The sequence below is a fragment of the Grammomys surdaster genome, unplaced genomic scaffold, assembly GCF_004785775.1.
Source record: "Grammomys surdaster isolate TR1022 unplaced genomic scaffold, NIH_TR_1.0 958, whole genome shotgun sequence".
NCBI classification, from domain to species: Eukaryota; Metazoa; Chordata; class Mammalia; order Rodentia; family Muridae; genus Grammomys; species Grammomys surdaster.
Window position 1 is genome coordinate 6,881,523 of NW_021605377.1, and position 21,315 is coordinate 6,902,837.

The 21,315-nt window shown below is 38.2% G+C and overlaps 1 protein-coding gene across 2 annotated transcripts in view; it reads left to right on the plus strand.

Annotated features, from left to right (window-relative positions):
• The window catches only part of Eea1 (early endosome antigen 1), a 116,017-nt gene that overhangs the window by 59,035 nt on the left and 35,667 nt on the right, over nucleotides 1–21,315 (plus strand). For both annotated transcript variants that reach the window (XM_028783097.1, XM_028783099.1), the window contains 5 exons: nucleotides 4,134–4,250; nucleotides 9,520–9,858; nucleotides 10,864–11,013; nucleotides 12,068–12,187; nucleotides 20,424–20,627. In XM_028783097.1, coding sequence (XP_028638930.1) covers nucleotides 4,134–4,250; nucleotides 9,520–9,858; nucleotides 10,864–11,013; nucleotides 12,068–12,187; nucleotides 20,424–20,627 — 930 coding nt within the window. The remainder of the gene's footprint in view (nucleotides 1–4,133; nucleotides 4,251–9,519; nucleotides 9,859–10,863; nucleotides 11,014–12,067; nucleotides 12,188–20,423; nucleotides 20,628–21,315) is intronic.

The window sequence follows — 21,315 nt, forward strand, 5'->3', positions numbered from 1 at the left end:
GGAGGAGAGGCAGTCTGAGAGGCTAGCCTGGTCTACAGAGCAAGTTTCAAGACAGCAAGGGCTAGACAGAGAAACCCTGTCTCCAAAAAAAAAAAAAAAAAAAAAATCCTCTGCCTCCTCATTCCTCCCCGCCCCCCCCCCAAAAAAAAAAGTAGTACAGATACTAATGCCATTGGACATGGATTTTTCTGGACACCACTAGATTTGCGATACTCCACCAGGTCATTTTGAATACTGTGTTAGCTTTAAAGATTTCTCATTTGATCTTGTAAAGTTATTAGATCTGTCTCACACATTTGGAATCTGAGGCCCAGTGAGGTATAACTTGCTTTCAGGTCACATATCTAAAATACAGAACCTAGGTCTTACTCAGGTCCAGCATTCTTCCCTTAGCAACCCTGTCTTCCTTTTAATTTGTCTAATAATTGCCTCATGCATGACTTTGTGCTGCTAATCTTTTTGTTTGCTTGTTTTCTGTTGTTATTTTGAGTCAGTATCTCAGGCTAGCTGATGCTAACCTGGAGCTCCCTGCCAAGCCCTGGCTGGCCTCACTTTCTCATATGTGACTCTCCGTGCCTCAGCCTCTGGGAGAGTAAGCCACCATGTCAAGCTTTTTGTGCTGCTAACCTTGTCCTAATGTTTATTACTGCTTTAGTGTTTTACCAGAATTGTATGTTGTTATGTATTAAATAATAACTGAAAATATTTTTTTAGTTTATCTAATACTGTTTCCATAGAAACATTAGTATAATGTTTCATCTCATATACTTATTTGTGACTTCATTTGTTGTTTTTTTTTGTTTCTACTTACTATGAATATGTAGCATGTTTAATTAAAATTCAGTTCTAGTTGTTTTCAGCTAAGTATATTAGTGAATTACATCATTTAAAAATTTACTAGAATCAAATTATTATAGATGTAGTTACTTTTTCTTAATCAAAACACATTAAAAGCTATTAGAGGAGCAAGAAATACAAGGATTTATTAAATGTTTTTTAGTTGGGATTGTTGATATGTAATCTGGAACACATTGTTAAATATACCTTTGGTTTATTTTCTTCAAAACTTATATACCTTGTGAGCTTATTACATTTGTCTATATATTTATAAAAGTATATTTTTATTCTAAAGCATTAGAAGTGCTTAATAAGTAGTTGGAGATTTTATAGATTGAAGATTGAAGGTTTAAAGATTTAAAGTTATTTTGAAAACCCTTTATCAAGGTAGATATTAAAGAAAGCTACAGTGAGTTTAGATATGTTATGGTATTTAATGGAAATGATTTTAAAGAATCTCATTTATATTCCAAGTAATCTTATTTGAAAAAATGTTCATGTAAGTATGGACTAAGGATGATTATAACCATACATAGCTATTTAAGAATATTTCAGTGTCAAGTATGTTATTTTAAGAGATCCCATTTGTAAGTACGTTTGGACATTTTCATTGTTTTTGATGTGCACTTTGTCAGTTCTGTCTTCCACCTTTCATCCACCATTTTATTATTTTTTTTCTGCTTTCTAATGGAGATGCTTAAATTTGAGGTAATGTGCTTTGGGACACTTGCCAGTTTTGGTACTATCTTTATCCACCACCTTCTATTGTCCTGTGCAGTTTGTGTGATAGGGCAATCTTAGAACTTCATAGACATGCTCATTTTTGTTTTGTTAGTCAAACAAGTTCTCATCCATTTTGATATGATTATTTCTTAATAGTAGAAATTCAAGCAATTATAATTCTGAATCACTAGCAGAATGTCAAAATATTGTTTCTTAGTTATTTGTAACTTAAAGTCCTACTAAAACCCTAATATTCAGTTTAATACCATAGCATCAAGGACAATAAAATTTTCTTAAGGTCTCATATATTGCTAATGGGTATAAATATCTATTAAATCTTTGAGGGAATGATCACTCACTAGAAAGTATATTGTGAATAAAAACTAAGCAGCAGAAACAATTCTAGGTTTTAGGAATACACTGTAAAGTCAGCGCCTGCTCTCATAAGATTCATATTCCTTTGTGGGAATCAAAAACAAAGCCAATCTTGATTAGTGTTAGTTAGCTTGTTATTGCTGTGAAAGTCACCCGAGAGAAACAATTTGAAAGGATCAAAGATTCCTTTTGGCTTCAGATTTTAGTCCAGCTTTAGCTGGATCCTTTCCTTTAGAGTATCTGGCAGCCAGGAACTGTGGCAGAGGTAGGTTGCTTCTGACAGCCAGGAAGCACACAGAAGGGAACTGGGTCAAGATGCCCTGGTGACCAATTCCTCTAACTGTCCCTCACCTCTGAACATTTCATCGCCTCCTACTAACAGGATCCAGTCATGAGTTGATCAGTGGCCAGAGCCCTCATGATCTAGCCCATGACCTCTCCATGATTAGATCTACTGGATCAAAGCTTAACCACATGAGCCTTTTGAGATGCCTTTATAATCAAAGCCTACCACAGTAGGAAGTGAAGTGATAATGCGTTCTATGAAGAAGGAAAGAAACAGTAGGGGGTGTGTTACAGTGGAACCAGGAATCGTGTGGGACAGTTTGACTAGCATGGCCGAGGAAGATCTCGAGGATGTGAGTAAGGAGAGTATAGTAAGCGGGAATCACCGTGAAGTGTGGAAAGAGGAATCCTGGACAGTGATTACTGCACGTGCCGAACTGCAGGCCATAGATGAGCGTGTGCCGTTAGGTGGCAAGGAAAGTCACCACAGACAGAGAAATAGTGTCAACTGTGGTGCCATCTGAAGAGAAAATATATTTTAAGTTTTTGTTTAATCATTTTTCCTCAAATCAGAACAGTATTTTATCATTTTGGAAGCTAAGAATGATTGATAATGTACAGCAGGGAAAGGGAAAGCCTCCTATAACCCGCTCTTTCCTATTTCTCTGTACATCTAATGTCTTCCTTTCAGGGCACACTCTTGCCACATCTCTTGTCATTGTGACCGAACTTAAACTTTTAAGTGCTCAAATTAATCTAAACCAAACTTGTTTTCTTAATTCATAGTTATTAAATAAAATAAGTCCAATTTGGTCATTAATGTGTTTAATTGGCTTCTGAAATTTGAAACCCTTGTTTTTCTAAATGGGTGAAGACACAGCACCTCTGAAAGTACCTCAGAGCCTAAGTTCTGTGTAGTCTGATTTCCTCAGAGAGCACTGACTGTGGCTGAGCAGTGACGTTGGGGTCACCACAAACCAAATTCTCCAAGGTCTCGTCTGTGTGATGCAGGAACTGATTTGTAGTACATATGGGTAAATGATTGGGTGCTAAGAGCAGAATTCTGAATGTATGGGTATCCATACTGAAAAGTTGACTCATCATAAAGAATGTATGCAATGGAAGCCGCTCTCTTCCAGTCTGTAAAAGGTAGAGCCAGCAAGAAGTACTGGAAGTACAAATTCCATTTGCTAATATCATTTGCAGTAGCTTTCTAATGTTTGAGCTTTTGTGTATTCAAGATATGGCTTTTTAAGGTATTTTCCACATGGTTTTCCCTTTCATTATTTTTAAGCAATCAAACTATCTAAACAATAAACATTAATTTATTGTTATTAAAATGTTTAAATTCACTAACAGATGTTTTTATTCAACTGCTAATGCTCGACCATAAAGTAGCCTTGGTTAATGAAACTACATGGGACCTTAGCTTGGTAAATTGTTTTGATAAATATGCTTTCATTATTTATCAGAAAGGGGATTCACCCAAATCAAACCAGATTGCATATTTGAATATGCATGTTTCAATGTGAAAGGAAATGTCTCTGCTGTGGAAAGTTGAAGAATCTCTAGACGTAATTTGGTTTTCCTGTTTGGATTCAGGAGGCTCAAAGTATAGATTTAAAACCATGAAATTAAAAATTGAAGTTTGATGTTATCTCAGACAGATGAAGATGCCAGCATTTCAGCTGATATAGAATTAAACAAATGAATAAAACATCTTGGATGTATTTTAAAAATTAATTTTAAGCAAAAAAAGTTTAGGTGGGAGTATTACTGCTCTCAGGATAAAGATCAGTTGTAAAGTGTCAAGTGTTACTTGAGTTTAACTGCCCCAGCAGCAGAGACCGTCATTGCTTCAAATCTTGGTATACCTTTATTTCATTTGCTTTAATTGTTATTTTATTTTTCAGGCTACAATAAACCAGCTAAGGAGTGAGCTTGCGAAAGGCCCCCAAGAAGTTGCAGTATATGTGCAGGAAATACAAAAACTTAAAGGTTCGATTAATGAATTAACACAAAAAAATCAGGTAAGAATTTTAAAGCTGCATATAGTGGTGATTTTAATTTAATTATTAAATTTAATCATTAAAAATTAATTTATTTATACGGTAGGACAAGATAACTTATCCTTTCTTCCTCCTTCCTCCCTCCCCAAGTATGTTTGTTTGTATGTATGTATGTATGTAGTATGTATGTATATATATATGTATATGCTTAAAGTTAAGTATATCCACATGTACAAAACAGTTTTCAAGAATTCTTCATGTGACAAAACTGTGTGTTTTATACACAAAGAACAGCCCTCCCTACTGTCTCTTCCCTGAACTCCAGCCAACCGTGTCCTCTTGTGCTTCTGTGACTTTTACACACCCGAGTCCTATAGATAAGTGGAGTCATAAAGTATAATAGAATATCCTGAAAGATTCATCTGAGTATCTTATATCAGAATTCTCTCTTTATAGTTGAATGATACTGCATTTAAGTTTGAGACGTATTATACACCCATCTGTCAATAAATACTTAGGTTGCTTTCTTCCTTCTGGCTATTATGAATAACACTGCTTAGAACTTGTGTTGTATCTTTGAGACCCTGTTTTTAGCTCTTTTGCCTATATCCAAGAATCAGGTTGCTGAATCATATTGCAGTTCTATTATGTATCTATACTTACATATACACATTTATAAGATTTATCATTTAAAAACCTTACAAATAAATAAAAATATCACAAATAAAAATTATCCATATCCAAAGTTTATGTAACTCAGTGAACTACTATACAGTTAGAATAAGCATTCAGACTGGACGCTGTGGAGCTTCATATTAAGTTTTACGCATTCAGTGTCAATTGTATCTTATGTGCTTATCCACTACCAAAAAATTCATTACAGAATAACTAGAAAAGCAATTAGCTTTATATCCTTTTTCATAACTTGTGTTCTCTTTCATATGTTGAATCTAGCCAATAATACATATTTATTTGTGTGTGTGTTTTAATGTTAATCATCTCTGCCTTATTCTTTGTAAATGAGCTACAGTAGCAATCAATTTCAGGTTAAGAAAGCATGAATATTAATGCTATAGGACTACACATGTTTGTATGCCTTGGTAGGTATGCACTGAGGCCAGAGGTTGACGTAGCTTTCTTCTTCAACTGTTGTCCACCCTCAAAAACTATTTCATTTGTTCATTTTGTAATTAAGTGTTTATTACAGGCAGTTCTTTTTAAATATGCATTTTTATTTTTGAAGGTTTTATATATTTATACACTGTATATTGATATCCATCCACCCACCACTATCTACTTTCCTCTTTCCCTAGTGCTTGTCACTTTTTCTCTCCAAAGTTTATGTTCCTTTAAGAATTATTATTAATGATTACCTGAGTCTAATTAGTGCTGGTCATGTGTACAGGGCTGTGTGGCCATCTTCTGGGACATGAGTAGTCTACCAGTAGCCAGGAACCCAAAGAAGAGTGACTCTCCCTCAGCGGCTATTAACTACCAATAACTCCTCCTCTCACAGGGGTGAGCCATTGGTATTCCCTGTAAATCTACACTGGAATTTTGACTGACTTGAGCTTGTATAAGTCTTGTGCTGGTAACCAAAGCTGCTATATGTTGATTCATTTACTAAGCTATGCCACATCTAAAAGTCAGCCTTTCCTAGCACTCCTTCCCATTTTCCTGACTTACAGACTACTGAATCAGAAAAGTCCTTTATAGAACACATAGCTTTTAAACTGAGTCTTTAAGGATGCTAAGGAGGATTTCATAATGGCAAAGGGATTAATAGAACCTCATTTGAAAGGTAGTTGTAAAGAACCAAGTCAGAGTATTGCAGCTCATAAAATGCAAGAGGTCAGATGATTATCTAGAAAGCATTTAAAATGTCATTCTTTCTCATTCATTCCTTTTACATGGGCAAGTAACAATTTGATAACAAATGAAACATATTATAGGGAAATTGTTACTTTTAAGAAAATATGAGCCTGGGTGTGGCAATGCATGCCTTTAATCAGGAGGAAGAGGCAGGTGGATCTCTGAGTTTGAGGCTAGCTTGGTCTACAGAATGAGTTCCAGGACAGCCAGGCAACACAGAGAAACCCTGCCTTGAAAGACAGAGAGAGTGGTGGAGGGAAAGAGAAGAAAATATGATGGGAAAACAATTGATGAGAAAATTAAAAGGGGAAAAACGTTTTCATTATACAAATGATTATTATCTAGGCTTTATATGCACCTCATAATTTAAGTTGAGTAGGACAAATTTTAGAGACTTGAAACATTCAATTTATTTATTGACTTACTATCTAAACTATGAGTTTAAAGAAATTTGATTTAGAAAAAATAATGACTCTGCTGCTCAGTTAAGTTATATTAGATTAACTTCCTATTTCTCATCTGTAAATAGGAAAAATATCAAGATTTCTTGTAAGGATAGATATGGAGAATTGAAAGGAACCATTGTTTTCTTTATTGGATGCCACTGTGTTTTTAAACAGTTAATGTTAAAAGTTGAGTGCTGGGATTATCGGTGTGTGCTACACCTCAGCTTGATAGAGTTGGTTAATATTTTAGGACAAGTGGATTTAGTAGTCACTGCGTGCCATGGCATCTGGACGATGTCAAGCAGGGCGGATTCCTCAGTGACTTTATAAGTAAGCCCATGGGAAAGAAGAGTAACAACATAGCTTTAATTTGATACCACAGTAACAGCTTAAATGCCATGCAGCTGCTCAGTATCTGTGAGCATGGGTTATGCTATGAAATTTAAATAGCTTACAATCTTTAAAAATGATTTTTATAGATCATTAAGGAGATTTAATTTAGCTTATGAATCTAAAATGTATTTTTTCAAAATAGTTCTAAATGTGGCATTATATAGAGATTATTTGAAGTTGCTAATTAATAAGACATATGTTATTAAAAGATTGTCTTATATGCTCTTTAATCATAAGGGTCATTTCTCCTCTAGTCTTTTTTTCTGCCTTTTTGGAGTGTTTTCATTGCTTGGTTAAAGCACATACTGTTGGCTCACTGTTGTAAGTCTCTGTTTGTCCTTCTCTGAGTTTGCTGTTCATCCTTGTCATAGTCAGGGCTTCTACTGCTGTGATGAAACACCATGAGCAAAAAAAGCTAGTTGGGGAGGAAAGGGTTTATTTGACTTATACTTCCCCATCATAGTCCATCACTGAAGGAAACCAGGCTTGCTTCCCATGTTTTGCTCAGCCTGCTTTCTTATAGACCCCAGGACCACCAGCCCGAGGATGGTCACCACCCACCATGGGCAGGGCCTTCCCCACCAATCACTAAATATGAATATGCTCTACAGGTGCGCCCACAGCTCAGTGTTTTGGAGTCATTGTCTTAACTGAGGTTCCCTCCTCTTAGATGTCTTTAGCTGTGTCAAGCTGACAGAAAACTATCCAGCAGAACTCTTCTTCCTTTTCCTCTTATATACACTTACCTTTCTGGATGCTGCTTTTTTGTATTTTTTTTCCTGATAATCACCTTAACTTCCTTTTTCTCAGGTAAATATTCAATCTTCACTGTGTGTTGGTATCTAGGCTTTTCTCTGCCTTTCTCCACTGAGGTTTTAAGGTTTGCTGTTACCCCGCCTGTATTTGTTTCCTTTCCTTGTGTCTTTTAACACTCTTGTATACTTCCTTAATTCTTACCAAAAAACCTCAAACTGTTACTTTCTTTACATGATTTAACTTACTACTTTTTAAATTCTTATTTGGCAATTCCCAGTTGATACATATGCAACATTTAACCCCTACACCTAAGGCTCAGGGACCATCATGATAGAATAGCAGAAAGAGTGTAAGAGCCTGTGGACCAGGACATCTGCAAGGTAGTGTCTTCTAAAGATTACAGTGACTGCACCCATGAGATCTTAACAGCATGGTCACCTAAAGATCTGCAAAATGACGTCACCAGTTGGCAACCATCACTGGTGGGGAAATCTCACAAGACCCCACTGCCAATAGAAGAGCTACAACCAATAATGGCTTCTGAGAGAGGGAAGTCAATCTCCAGAGGCCAGCCCTCTTATAGGTCGCCTAATCCCATGTGATCAGCCATAAGCATATGTGCTTCCAAGGAACACTGAATGCACTCAGCAAGGTGTGTGTGTGTGTGTGTGTGTGTGTGTGTGTGTGTGTGTGTAAAACAAGAAGAGGTCTTGAATTTGAAAGGTAGTTGGGGAGGACACAGGAGGAGTTGGGGGTGTGGGATAGAAACAGACGATGTAAATACAGTACTCGTGTGAAATTTTCAAAAGTTGTAAAAACAGAAATTGTTCTCTTCCCTTCTTCTCTTCCTTTCCCTTCCCCTGACAACTGACTTGGCTTTCTGCATGCTAAAAAGGGGGTTGGCCATAGCGGATGCCATCCTAGTCCTTTTAAATCTGTTTTTGTTTAAGAATTACTTTAGCTGTTTTAGAAAGGTTATTTTAAACATATATCTGTTTTGCTTCTACAGTATCTGTTTAAGGTATGAAGGGTCTGATAGTCCTTACATCTGTACCATCTCTTCTTGCGTAGTGAATAAATAATGTACACTGTAGTTTCTTCTTAGCATGTGTGTTTTTCTTAGGGAAGTTAAAATTTTGTTTGCATTTTATGTGATTTTAAAATATTCAGTGTCAGTTGTAACAACAGTGCTGAGATGAGCATTAGAATTCAGGTTGGTGATTGATGGTATTTTTTTATGCTTTTCTTTTCTTTTTTGGTGGTTTGAATAAAATAAAATTATAAAGTAGCTAAATTTTATTTTTAGATCATTTCTTTATATACCCAGAAAGAAATCTGAGTTCATTTTAGCCTGTAACTCTAAAAAAAAAAATGGTCTTTATACACAAGAGAAGAAAAACTGCAGACAGAAGGATCAGACAGTCGAGAGGCAGGAGACACTGCTGTGCTTTGGTGTCAGTGCGGCAGCTGGAAAGCCCAAGGCAGGGGGCCTACAGAATGCTAGTGTTCAGAATAATTTTTATTGAATGAAAAGTAGCTTTTACTTTTTAACTTAAGTAGAAACATAAATATGCTGCATACCACCAAATAATTTGATGTGTGTGTGTATGTATATGACAATATTTTCTTGGTAATTTTTATTTTGTATAAGTTCAGTTTAATCATGATGACCAATAATAAAATTATAAGTTGGTATGCCATAATTCTTCCTAAAGTATTTCCTACAGTTTTGCACACACTAATATTGGTTACTCAAAAGATAGTTTGAGACAGTGGAATAATTAAAAAGTATTAAAGTGTAAATTTTAAACTTGATATTTCAGAACTTGACTGAGAAATTGCAGAAGAAAGACCTGGACTACACCCACTTAGAGGAGAAGCATAATGAAGAGTCAGTGAGTAGAAAGAATATCCAGGCCGCCCTCCACCAAAGGGACCTGGATTGCCAGCAGCTTCAGGCAAGGCTAACTGCATCTGAAGGCTCGCTACAGAGGGTCCAAGGAGAACTCAGTGAAAAGGGAGAGGCTGTTCAGAAGCTCAAAGAAGAACTGCGGGAAGTCGAGAGCAAGCACCAGCATCTGAAAGTGGAGTTGAAGCAGCTGCAGCAGCAGCGGGAAGAAAAGGAGCAGCATGGGCTGCAGCTGCAAGGGGAAGTCAGCCAGGTGAGAGCTGCAGGCCCCACTCATGCAGACCACCACTGGGATGCACTTGTCAGTTAACAGAGAGGGCTCAGGACAGGGTGCTGGTAGGTGGTAGCTGTTACAGTTCATTCAAATTGTTTACCATCTGTAAGTTCAGTATTGTTGCAGGGCTGGAGACAAGGCTCAGGCATTAAGAACACTGCTTGCTCCTCCCAAGGACCTTGGTTGGATTCCCAGCATCCACTTGACAGCTCACAACCACTGTAACACCAGTTCTAAGAGATCTGATACCCTTCTCATGCCTCCTGGGCACCAGGCACACACAGGGTGCACAGATATACATGCAAGCAAAATACCCATATGAATGAAATAAAACTTTAAATAATAATTTTTTAAAAAAATATAATTAAAAAATTTAAGTCAAGTGTGGTAGTTCTTAACTATAGAAAACTAACAAAAAACACCATGGGAAGTTGGAAGGAATGTGTCTGAATGTGCTTTGAATATCATAATTTTAAAGTTTTATGACTTAAATCCCTCACCTTGGTCTCCTATATTTTTAAAAATGTGTTATTATTTTGTATATGGGTATTTTGCTGGCACATGCATGTCTGATACCTGCAGAGTCCCGAAGAGGGAGTCAAATACAGTAAAACTGGAGTTACAGATGTTGTCAGCTGCCATGTGGGTGCTGGAAATCAAAGCCAGATTCTTTGGAAGAGCAGCCAATGCTCTTAAAGTGCTCAGACACCACCTCTCCAACCCGAGTCTTCTGTGTTTCTTAAGGGAAAAATTATAAAATAAGTACAACATATGCACTGCTTGCTCATAATTATATGTGACTTATTAGCATTTATATTATCAGAATTCAGTTGTAGTCTAAGTTATTCTGTAGCATAAGGTGTGAAGGAACGTACAGTGGAAAGATGGCATGCAGTTACCTGGTGAAAAATAGTTTAGTAAGGTAGGTGGTGCTGTGTGTGTTTACACTTGCCTATATGTGCACACTTACATTCTGTTTTAAAGTTACACAGCAAACTTCTGGAGACCGAGCGCCAACTAGGGGAAGCTCATGGTAGGCTGAAGGAGCAGAGGCAGCTTTCCAGTGAGAAGCTGATGGATAAGGAGCAGCAAGTGGCTGACTTACAGCTCAAGCTCTCTCGTCTGGAAGAGCAGGTGAGCTAGCATCGGAAACTCAGCTTCTATTAGCGGATGACTTCAGACTTGAAGTATCTTAAACATGGTGACATTCATCTTTGCGTCAAGAACTCTGATTGCGATTGTTTTTATTTCACATTGCAGCATTAATTTCTCTCCATCTAGAAGTAACCTACTCACTACATTTTTAGGTCACACATTTTACTGTTATTGTATTCCTCAAAGTTCCCCACGGAAATGCACAAACCGCAGTTTAGCTTTCCTGAGGAAGCCCCCTTGCTGGTCCTCAGGATGCTATGCTCTTCTTACCAAGGAAGGGCCACCTCCTGAGGACTTCAGCATGTAGCTGGTATGGATCATAAGGAGCACGTGACTATGACTTGAGGATTTTAGTTTTAATAGTTATGCATGTTGGATGTGTATTATCGCTCAGTGATCCAGGTTGCCCAGCATGTATCAGGCCCTAAGTTCAACTCTCTAGCACCACAAAAGAAGCGTCTCCAAATGATCTGTTTGAATGTCACCCCAGAACAACTTGGAGTTATACAAATGGCACTTATATGGATAAGGTAAATGTTATGATTGAATTATGACATTTCTTTGAATTGGACAAATACTCAGGTTAAACTCTGTTAATTCACTAATAGATTTTTCTTTAGAGGTAGTGTCTTAAATGTGGTAACAGATTGGATTCCTTCCTAGTAATAAATGCAACCATTAAAAAGTAAAAGAAATGCAGATACTGTGGTTTATGTTATTGTTACACAAGATTGTATATTAATTACTTTAGCATAGTGGTATCTAAAAATTCAGCGGTGAACTAATATCAGATTGGAGAAAGATTTGTTTTCTTTTTAGGATGAGATTTAGTGGGTAGAGGATGGCTTCTTAATCATGAAATTATAGTTCTATAATGAAAATTGAGAAACTCCCTTAAAGCTGATTTTTCCATATGACTCGATTTTATTTTTCTTTTCTAGTTTGAGTATTGACATAATGCCAGATATTTATGCTGAATGTGATCACATTATGTCTTAAGTTCTCATTCAACTAACAGTCTACATTTGTTTAGTTGAAGGAAAAGGTAACAAATTCCACTGAATTGCAACATCAGTTAGAAAAATCAAAGCAACAGCATCAAGAACAGCAAGCTCTTCAGCAAAGCACGACAGCCAAACTCCGAGAAGCTCAGGTAAGTGTGGTCTAAGCACAAGTGGAGCAGAGCCTTGGTGCTTTTGTCGTGGTAGATCTGCACAAGGCGGAACACTGGACGATGAGTGCTTTTGATAGTTTTAAGTGACAGTTAGAACATATTCTTTTTATTTCCATGAGTAAAATTTAAAGTACTTTAAAATTATTTATTATAAATACATTTGTCTTATATGTAATTCATGAAGTATTCAGATATGTCACATTTATTAGATAAAATTATTTATTAAATTGCCTAATTAGATATAAAGATGGGAAACAGTTCAGCTGGTAAAGTGCTGCCTGAACAAGCATGAAGCAGCCCATGAGGCTTGAGTTCATACCCCTGCTACCAAAGTGAGCAGCCATGCCTGGTAGCATGCAGTCACCTGAAATCCCAGTGCTGAAGTGGTGGAGGGCTTGCTGGCCTGGCTAATCGTTGGTCAGGAGAGATTGTGTCTCTAAAGATAAAGTGGAGAAGCCATGAAGGAAGACAGCCAGTGTTGATTTCTGGGCTCCACATGCATGTGTGCACACATGTACATGTGCATTCATACATACACAGTTTTGTAATGTAGTATGTGGTGGTCATACCTTTTACTTCTTAGCATTATCCGAACACTGGAACCATAGGTAAAGAAAGTATAATTGCTTGGATTAAACTAGAACAGATTCTGTTATTACATGGCTTAGAAGGTAAAAGAAGCTCAGTCTTGTTATGTGAGAGAGGATACAGGTTTGAAGTAAATTTGTCTTTCATACTCATTTACTCCTTCTTTCTTTCTTTCACTGGATATTACCCAGCACTGGATGCCAGGCACTGCTCAGTACTGAACATAAAGAGGCACAGTGCCTACCGTCTAGGAAAGCAGTCTAGTGGTGTGTATATAGAAATAATATATATGGTGTCTGTGGGGTACAGTAAGTCGTTTCTGCAGTAAGTAATCTTTCTTTTTTGAGTTTGAAGATTGAGTGGCACAAGAGTCAGACAAAGAGAGAAACGGAATCATGGATTCATTTATTACTTATTGTGTATTTATCAGTGAGAAGTATTACTTATATCCATCCTCAGCCAAGGAACTGATTCTGTATCTGTTTATGGCAGTGAGTAAAACATACAAAAGTGTCTGCTGTCATGGATGTTTGGTGATGGAGCAAACAGTACCCATGGTAAATAAGCAAGATGCGCGGCTATCTAAGTCACGACAAAAGGAAGGGCAGGGTAGGAGGCGTGTGCGGTGCTGTGTGAGGGTCACAGTGTTAGGCAGGGTTGCTCGGTGTCTTAGTTAGGAATTCTATTGCTGCAGCAAAACACCCTGACCAGGAAGCAAGGTGGGGAGACAAGGGAAGCGTGGCTAAGGATTCTAGCTTGAGCAGCAGACAGAAGGAAACCTGAGATTCTTGTTGGATTTGCAACATGGAGGTCTTTGATCTTGGTGAGAACAATTTGGACAGAGAAGATTCGATGAGCCCCTGATGGGGTTTCAAGAGAGAGAGAGAAGTAAACCAGATTGTGCATCTGTAGGTTACTCTGGGATTTTCCTCTTATGAGTAGGAAAGAAATGACAATGAAGCATGACAATTTAGGTAGAGGTCAACTGCTAAGAGGATTTTCTTACACCGTGTCTCAGAGGGAATTCTGTAGATGTAGGCACAGCTGGAAATGAAATGGTGGCATTTCACTCTGCAGACAGGTTCTCTCTCAGGGGAGAGTGAGGGGTTCAGATGAACACGCTAGTTCTCATTCCTTACTCACAGTACATATAAATTCTTCTTTCCTAACATTTGTAAGAAAAGGATGGGCAAGGGGCCAAGAAAAGTCATATGGAAATGGGAGAAGTCTGAGGAACTAAACACAATAGTATAGTTCAAGTCTCCTCACTCTTGTAAAATAATCATGGGAACTTAGGTGACAGTTACATCACCCAGTTAGTTTTAGAAAAGAAAAGTTATGGGAGATTTTCTACAAATGGCATCCTGAGTGATTGAGTATATATTTCTGGGACAGGCACAGAGATGTAGATTCCAGGTAAAAATTGCATGGCAGAGCATACTAGTATGAGTTCAGGGTCAGGCTTTGCTGGAGCTTCCAATATAAAGGAAACGATGTAGACAAGTGGAGAGACCTGTTAGATAAGCATTCAGATAAACTGATGACCTTGCTCAGAATAATTTCAATAAAGTGATAGGAAAAATATAAATAACTGATCAGTAAATGAGAGAGGTGGGAACTAGGAAAAAGAAATATAAATTACTTTTGCAACTTAAATGTGAGTTATTTGAAGGATGGGTAGAAACTAGAGGGAAATTTGGCTTAGGGAGAAATTTTGAGGAATAAAGAGATCTGAATAGGTTTCTTTTTCATGACAGTGACTGATATAGAGCATTATTTAAAATTGCGGGAAGAGAAGTGACTAAAGGAATCAGATGCTAAGACGCTGTGATACCTCCACAGTACAGTGCATATTTGGGCTTATCCACTGAAGCTTGAAAGACAGAAGGAAGTGACCAGGGTCACGTTCAGACAGAGGAGGTGAATATGGGCACAGACAGACACAGTGCAATAGGAAAAAGAATGGAAAGTCAAAGGAGCTCACTTCGGAAACAATCTCACAAATCAGGGTGTAATTGTGGGTAATAATGGGTCAGGATCAGCCAGGCAGGGATTCGGAGTTGGAGAGAATGCTTAACTTCAAGTAGTTACTGAGAACATTAGAGTGAGGACCTCATTCCAACAACAAACACTGAGACGATGATTCTGAGTGTTTACTGGCGAGTGGAACTCAGACACTATGGAGATGTGTGCTTTTTTTCTAGCATTGTTCAGAAATACGGGAGGGAAGGAACAGATTGCAGTACTGATCTGGGGTTGGTATTTTGTGGGGTGGTTGTCTGGGGTATTTTGAGGTGACAGGAAATGAAGGATGTGGCTACACGAACAGTTTGAGGTTTAGAACGAAAAGCTAAGCTTACATGAATCAGCTGGAAGGAAACTCAAGTGATGGGCATTGAAGATGAGGTCATGCAGTCAGCAGATAGGAAGTTGTGGTCACAGAGTACGACAGTCAGACTTTTTAGTTTTCATGACTTCAGACTATTGGAAAATCCTGTGTAAGTGATTGCAGTATAGAATGAGTTCTGGCGAGGAATTAAGGAGATGTGAATGTTGAGGGTGTACTGTTACTTCTGTCTGTGTTTTATACTTTGTAGGAAGTTTGCAGAAATTGCGATTAAGACAAAGACTAAATCAGGTCTTACTTCTTCCTTGAATTCAGGGATTTACAGGTAGCAGTACACTGTAGAGGGTAGTGTTTATGAGAATAGCACACTTCCAAACCAGCACAAGCTCATCTACAAGGACGATGGCAGTGGCAAAAGCAGGGCAAGTGAGGCTCCATGGTTTGCCTGCAGGACTAGCCTGACAGCCCAGCCAGAGAGGGAGATGGGTGCGGGATCTGCACAGGGAAAACCTGATTTCAATGGAGAAAGAAAACAGTGACTTCTGCGAAAGCTTTGCCCTGGAACTTGGATTGCAGAAGAGTAGTCAAAGGCGGTGGGAGAAGTTCTTAGGGGCAGGAGCAAAAGCTGAGAGCAAGTAGGTGATCGATTCTTCATGACTGAAGCGTAGAGAAGCACGCTTGACAGTGACTGACTTAAATCATTCAAGATGCTGGTGTCTACTTGTTGCTAACACTTCACGGCCTGCTTGTAAAGCTGGGGCTATATTCTGAGGAGGAAGTAAACGTTGCAGCTGCCATCCATTGCAGGATATTCTGTGTGATAGTGAGGAAGAAGCCGGCTTTGCTGATGTAGAGGAGTGCTACTGGGTATAGAAGTAAGCTCACATAAGTGTACGTGTGTGAGAGGGCAGCGATTTGGGGGGTTGCAGGGGCCAGTTTAAAACAAGATTTCTCTGTGTAGCCCAGGCTGTCCTGGTACTCACTACGTAAACCAGGCTGGCCACAAACTCAGAGATCCATCTGCCTCTGTGTCCCGAGTGCTGGTATCAAAAGTGTGTGTCACCACTGCCCAGCTGCACTGGTTGTTTTCATTCAGTGTTCATTTCAGAGCATCTGTGTCATGTGTCTTGTATGTGTAACAATGAACATATTATGTAGCATATGTTGTAGTGGGAGGTAGAAGGAGGTAAATAAACATGAGAAAAATAAGTCAGCTATAATGTGCCGAGCTAAGTGCAATGCAGTAGAAAAACCAGCATATAGACTGTTGCAAAGTTAGAAATGTCATGGTCAGGGCTGCTTGACCTAGAAGGTGACACGTGAGCAGACATTTGCAGAGGAGGGAAGGAGGGAACTATTTGAGTATTAGGGAACCATTTTAGGCAGTGGTCATTAGTGCAAAGGCTCTGAGGTAGGAGTGAGCAGGGTGGTCAGTGAGTGAGTCCCATGTGTCTGAAAAGGGCCAGAAGGGTAGGGAATATGGCCAGAGTATTGGAAAAAGGATGGTGTAAACTTTTTTTTGTTAAATTCATGATTATAAATAATGCAGACTTGTGTTATTAAATACGTGGTTTTAATTAATTTGCTACAAGAAAATGTAATAATTTTTTTCTTTTTTTATTAGTAACTTATTTTTAAATGTTAATCAAAGGCTTTATAAGTTTGGTAATGCTCAATAACAAGAAGCCCATACAATCAGAAGTGTAACCCAATACCCAACCTAGATATACCAACTATCTTTGACTAGCAGAGACACACACCTCCATGTCCCCCCCCTCTTTCTCTCGTCTCCTAGCTCCTCTTCTTCTTCTCCTCCTCCTCTCCTTATTCCTCCTCTTCATCTCCTTACTCCTCCCACCTTAGCTCCTCCTACATATCACCCTTCCTGTTAAAATAAAACTTTTCTCTCAAAATATAATTAGAGCATAACTATACCAATTTGTATCAGTAAGGTACAAGATAGACCTAATACCCAGTCCAACATTTTGTTGACTAACCAGAAACCACTATCGTCTCTCCTAACTAAAAGACTTTGTTCTGAACCTGGCTTTTTTCTTGGCTTTAGAATGAATGTCAGCTGAAAACCATCCTCTCAAATCTTTTCGCTCAAAATAAATAGCTGGGATTGGCTATGAGACTATAAGTCTTCAACTCCATCAGAAATCCAGAATGATTGAATTAACTGAAATTATGGGAAGCACAATGCATAGCTTCTAAAACTTAGCCAATTTATAGAGACCGCTAAACACCTGGACAGTCCCTATACTACAAAACGTTGGCACATCCGATCTTCAGCTTTCTGGCCCAGGATCATCTGACAGACCTAGTGATGCAGAATTATTAAGGGCTGATTACTCTGTCTTGGCAGATATAATCAGTCGTCTATTCCGCAAGTGTGTCCGTTTCTGGACAGTAATTTGTCTGTAGATGAAAAGAGGCAATTCTTCCCTAGTGGCTGTCTCACCACAACTGGAGTAACTCCAAAGATGCTCAATTTCTTCTTAGAATCTAAGACAGGAAGCTGTCAGGAGCAGACAGGTCTCTATTCAAAATAAACATTAATATAGAAATGTTTATAACGTCAATTCTGTGGACTTCTGACATTTTGAAAACCAACTATCCATGTAAGGCAATCTGGACTGTTGTCTGTTAACTCCTCTCAGCTATTTCTAAATAAAATATAGAAAACACCCTAACAATAAACTCAGAGCCATGAATTTGCTATGGGCCCTTAACTCACAGGCTAACCATCTCAAATCAGTTAAAAAAAGTTAAAGAAGGACTGGGTCTAAGTCTTGTATTCCTAAATGTGTTATATAGGCACAATGTCTATGAGAGTAACAGTATTAATTTCACTTTTAAATCAATAAGAAACTCGTACTAATGAAAACCTTAAACTTGAAATCAAAGTAAATTTTGTACCATTTAAGAAATTATAACTTCAGCTTAATAACAATTATACAGATTTCTACCAGTAGGTTATGGCTATGCAATAAATCCTAGCTATTCCTCCCTGTTCAACAAAACTACTACTTTTCCCTAGAAAGACAGCCCAATGTTAACCACTTCAGTCCCCAAGCCCAGGGAATAGGGGCGCCGACTCTTCATTAACTTCTTCAAGCTGATTACGGGAGTGGAGATATTAGAAGGGGGCGGGGGGGGGAGAGTAAATTGATAAGCCTCTGAGGTCTGTGTCTTCACTGCATCCAGCTGAGATTCCAGGACATCAGAGGTTAGAACAGGTCTCCTCAGCTTGCTTGATGAGTGGATACACCAAGGCTGTGTATTCTGCAATATACAATTCTCAAAACAAGTTTTAGTATCAAGATAATTTTTTGTTTGAATTCTGGAATCTAGTCTTCTGGTGGCCTGCCTCTGTCATGTCTAATCCATATAATTCTGGGAGTTTCTATGAGGCTGTGCTCCCACCATCATCCCATTCCTGCCTCCTTGCTCTTGAATTTCCCAACACTAGGGAATCCAAACTTTCAGGCACCAAGGCCCTCCACTGCTGCTGATGCCTGACAAGGCCACCCTCAACTACCTATACAGGTAGAGTCTCTCCCTTTGTGTCTTGGGCTGGAGGTTTTAGAATGGCTACTCCAGCTTGTTTCTTAGGACCGTTTACTTAAAAAATTGTTTTCCAGCCTTTTACTCTAAGGTCGTATCTGTCTTTGTCACTGAGGTGGGTTTTTTACGTATCCAGTCCGTTAGCCTATGTCTTTTTATTGGGGAATTGAGCCCATTGATGTTAAGAGATATTAAGGAGAGGGTGTTGTTGCTTCCTGTCATTTTTGCTAATAGTGGAGGCATTGTTTATGTGGTTATCTTCTTTTGGGTTTTCTTGCTCTTCCTAGGGTAGAATTTCCCTCCTTATATCGGAGCTTTCCTGCTATTATCCTTTGTAATGCTGGGTTTGTGGAAAGATATTGTGTAAATTTGGTTTTGTCATGGAATTTCTTAGTTTCTCCATCTATGGTAATTGAGAGTTTTGCTTAATAGTCTTTCTTTGTTTTGTGCATTTGGTGTTTTGATTATTATGTGACGGGAAGTATTTCTTCTCTGGTCTAGTCTATTTGGCGTTCTGTAGACTTTTTGTATGTTTATGGGAATCTTGTTCTTTAGGCTAGGAAAGTTTTCTTCTATAATTTTATTGAAGATATTTATTGGCCCTTTAAGTTGGGAATCTTCACTCTCTTCTATACCTATTATCCTTAGGTTTGATCTTCTCATTGTGTCCTGGATTTCCTGGATGTTTTGGGTTAGGAGCTTTTTGCATTTTGCATTTTCTTTGACAGTTGTGTCAATGTTTTCCATATCTTCTGAACATGCAATTCTTCTATCTCTTGTATTCTGTTGGTGATGCTTACGTCTATGACTCCTGATTTCTTTCCTAGGTTTTCTATATCCAGGGTAGTCTCCCTTTGTGATTTCTTTATTGTTTCTACTTCCATTTTTATGTCCTGGATTGTTTTGTTCAATTCCTTCATCTGTTTAGTTGTATTCTCTTATAATTCTTTAAGGGATTTTTGTGTTTCCTCTTTCAGGGCTTCTACCTGTTTACCTGTGTCCTTCTCAAATTCTTTGAGAATGTTATTTATGTCCTTCTTAAAGTCTTCTATCATCATCATTAGATGTGATTTTAAATCTGAATCTTTCTTTCCTGGTGAGATAGGGAATTCAGGACTTTCTAGTGTGGGAGAACTAGGTTCTAATGATGCCAAGTATCCTGGGTTGCTGATGCTTATGTTCTTGCACTTACCTTTTGCCATCTGGATCTCCTTGGTACTACTGGCCCTGTTTCTGACTGGAGCCTGTCTTTCCTATCATCTTAGTTGTTTCAGAACTGTGTGGGGTGGGTGTTACCACTAGGATTAGAGCTGGGGCCCAAGATCTGCTCAGTGCTTCCGTGCAGACAGGAAGGAACCAGTGTTCCGGGCCAGGAGTGAATTCCTGGGTCCCAGTGGGTCCCAGTGGGTCCCAGTGGGTCCCAGTTACTCCCAGTTACTCCCTGTTTGGGATGGATGTTGCTGTCTCCTTACCTAAGATACTGCCCAGGTTAGAGCTCTTGGGAGGCCTTCTTCCTCTGGGTTTTATGAGATTGGGTGCAGAGCTGCCTCCCAGGATCTGCTCAGTGGTCAGGCCCAGACTGGAAGCGTAATAATTTTTAAGATGTAGGACTAATACTTTGAATGATTAAATTTACTATTAGTCATTTTGTGTTTAAGAAATAACTTATAAATTTTCCGTCCTTAAAATAGTAATTTCAATTCTTTATAGAATGATTTGGAACAAGTGCTACGTCAGATTGGAGATAAGGATCAAAAGATCCAGAACCTTGAAGCCTTACTACAGAAGAGTAAAGAAAATATTTCCTTACTAGAGAAGGAAAGAGAAGACCTTTATGCAAAGATCCAAGCTGGTGAAGGAGAGACTGCTGTTCTTAACCAGTTGCAAGAGAAAAACCATGCACTACAGCAGCAAGTATGTTTGTAAAATGTTATAGTTCTTAACTTCGCTTAAGTCTCTGTGAATTATATTAAATGTTTTGTCAAAGGTAATTCATGATCTTGACCTTTCTTGCTTGTTTTTTTATATCATATATTCATCATCAAGGTAGGTCACTATGTATTGAAGGCCTATACAGTGCTCTGATAAAAGATGTACATAGTTCGTGTCCTAGGAAATAACGTATTTCCTGTATGACAATAGGTAAATCACTGCCCCTAGCTCACTGGAAAAGTAGAGGTATAACTGATGGTACATGCTTGCCTCCTGGCATTTTCTGATGTTTAAAAAAAAAAAAAAGTAACAAATTAATAAGCTAAATGTCAGAATCAAATGTTAGCTATTACTGAGTATTGTGTAATATTTAAAACTCAACAGTTAATCATATTTTGATAATATATTTGTCTTTGGATAATATATATCTTCCTAATAGTTTTAATAAATTATTATTCCAAAATGCATGAACAGTTTAAAAGAAATATACAAAAATCTTAACGGAGGCTGGGTATAGTGGTATGCAGATTTAGTCCTAGCACTTGGGAGGCAGAGGCAGAGGCAGGCAGGTCTTTGTGAGTTCAAGGTCAGGCTGGTCTGCATATCAAGTTAATGACAGTTAGGGCTGGCTATACAGTGATATTTTGTTAAAAATAAGTAAATAAATAAC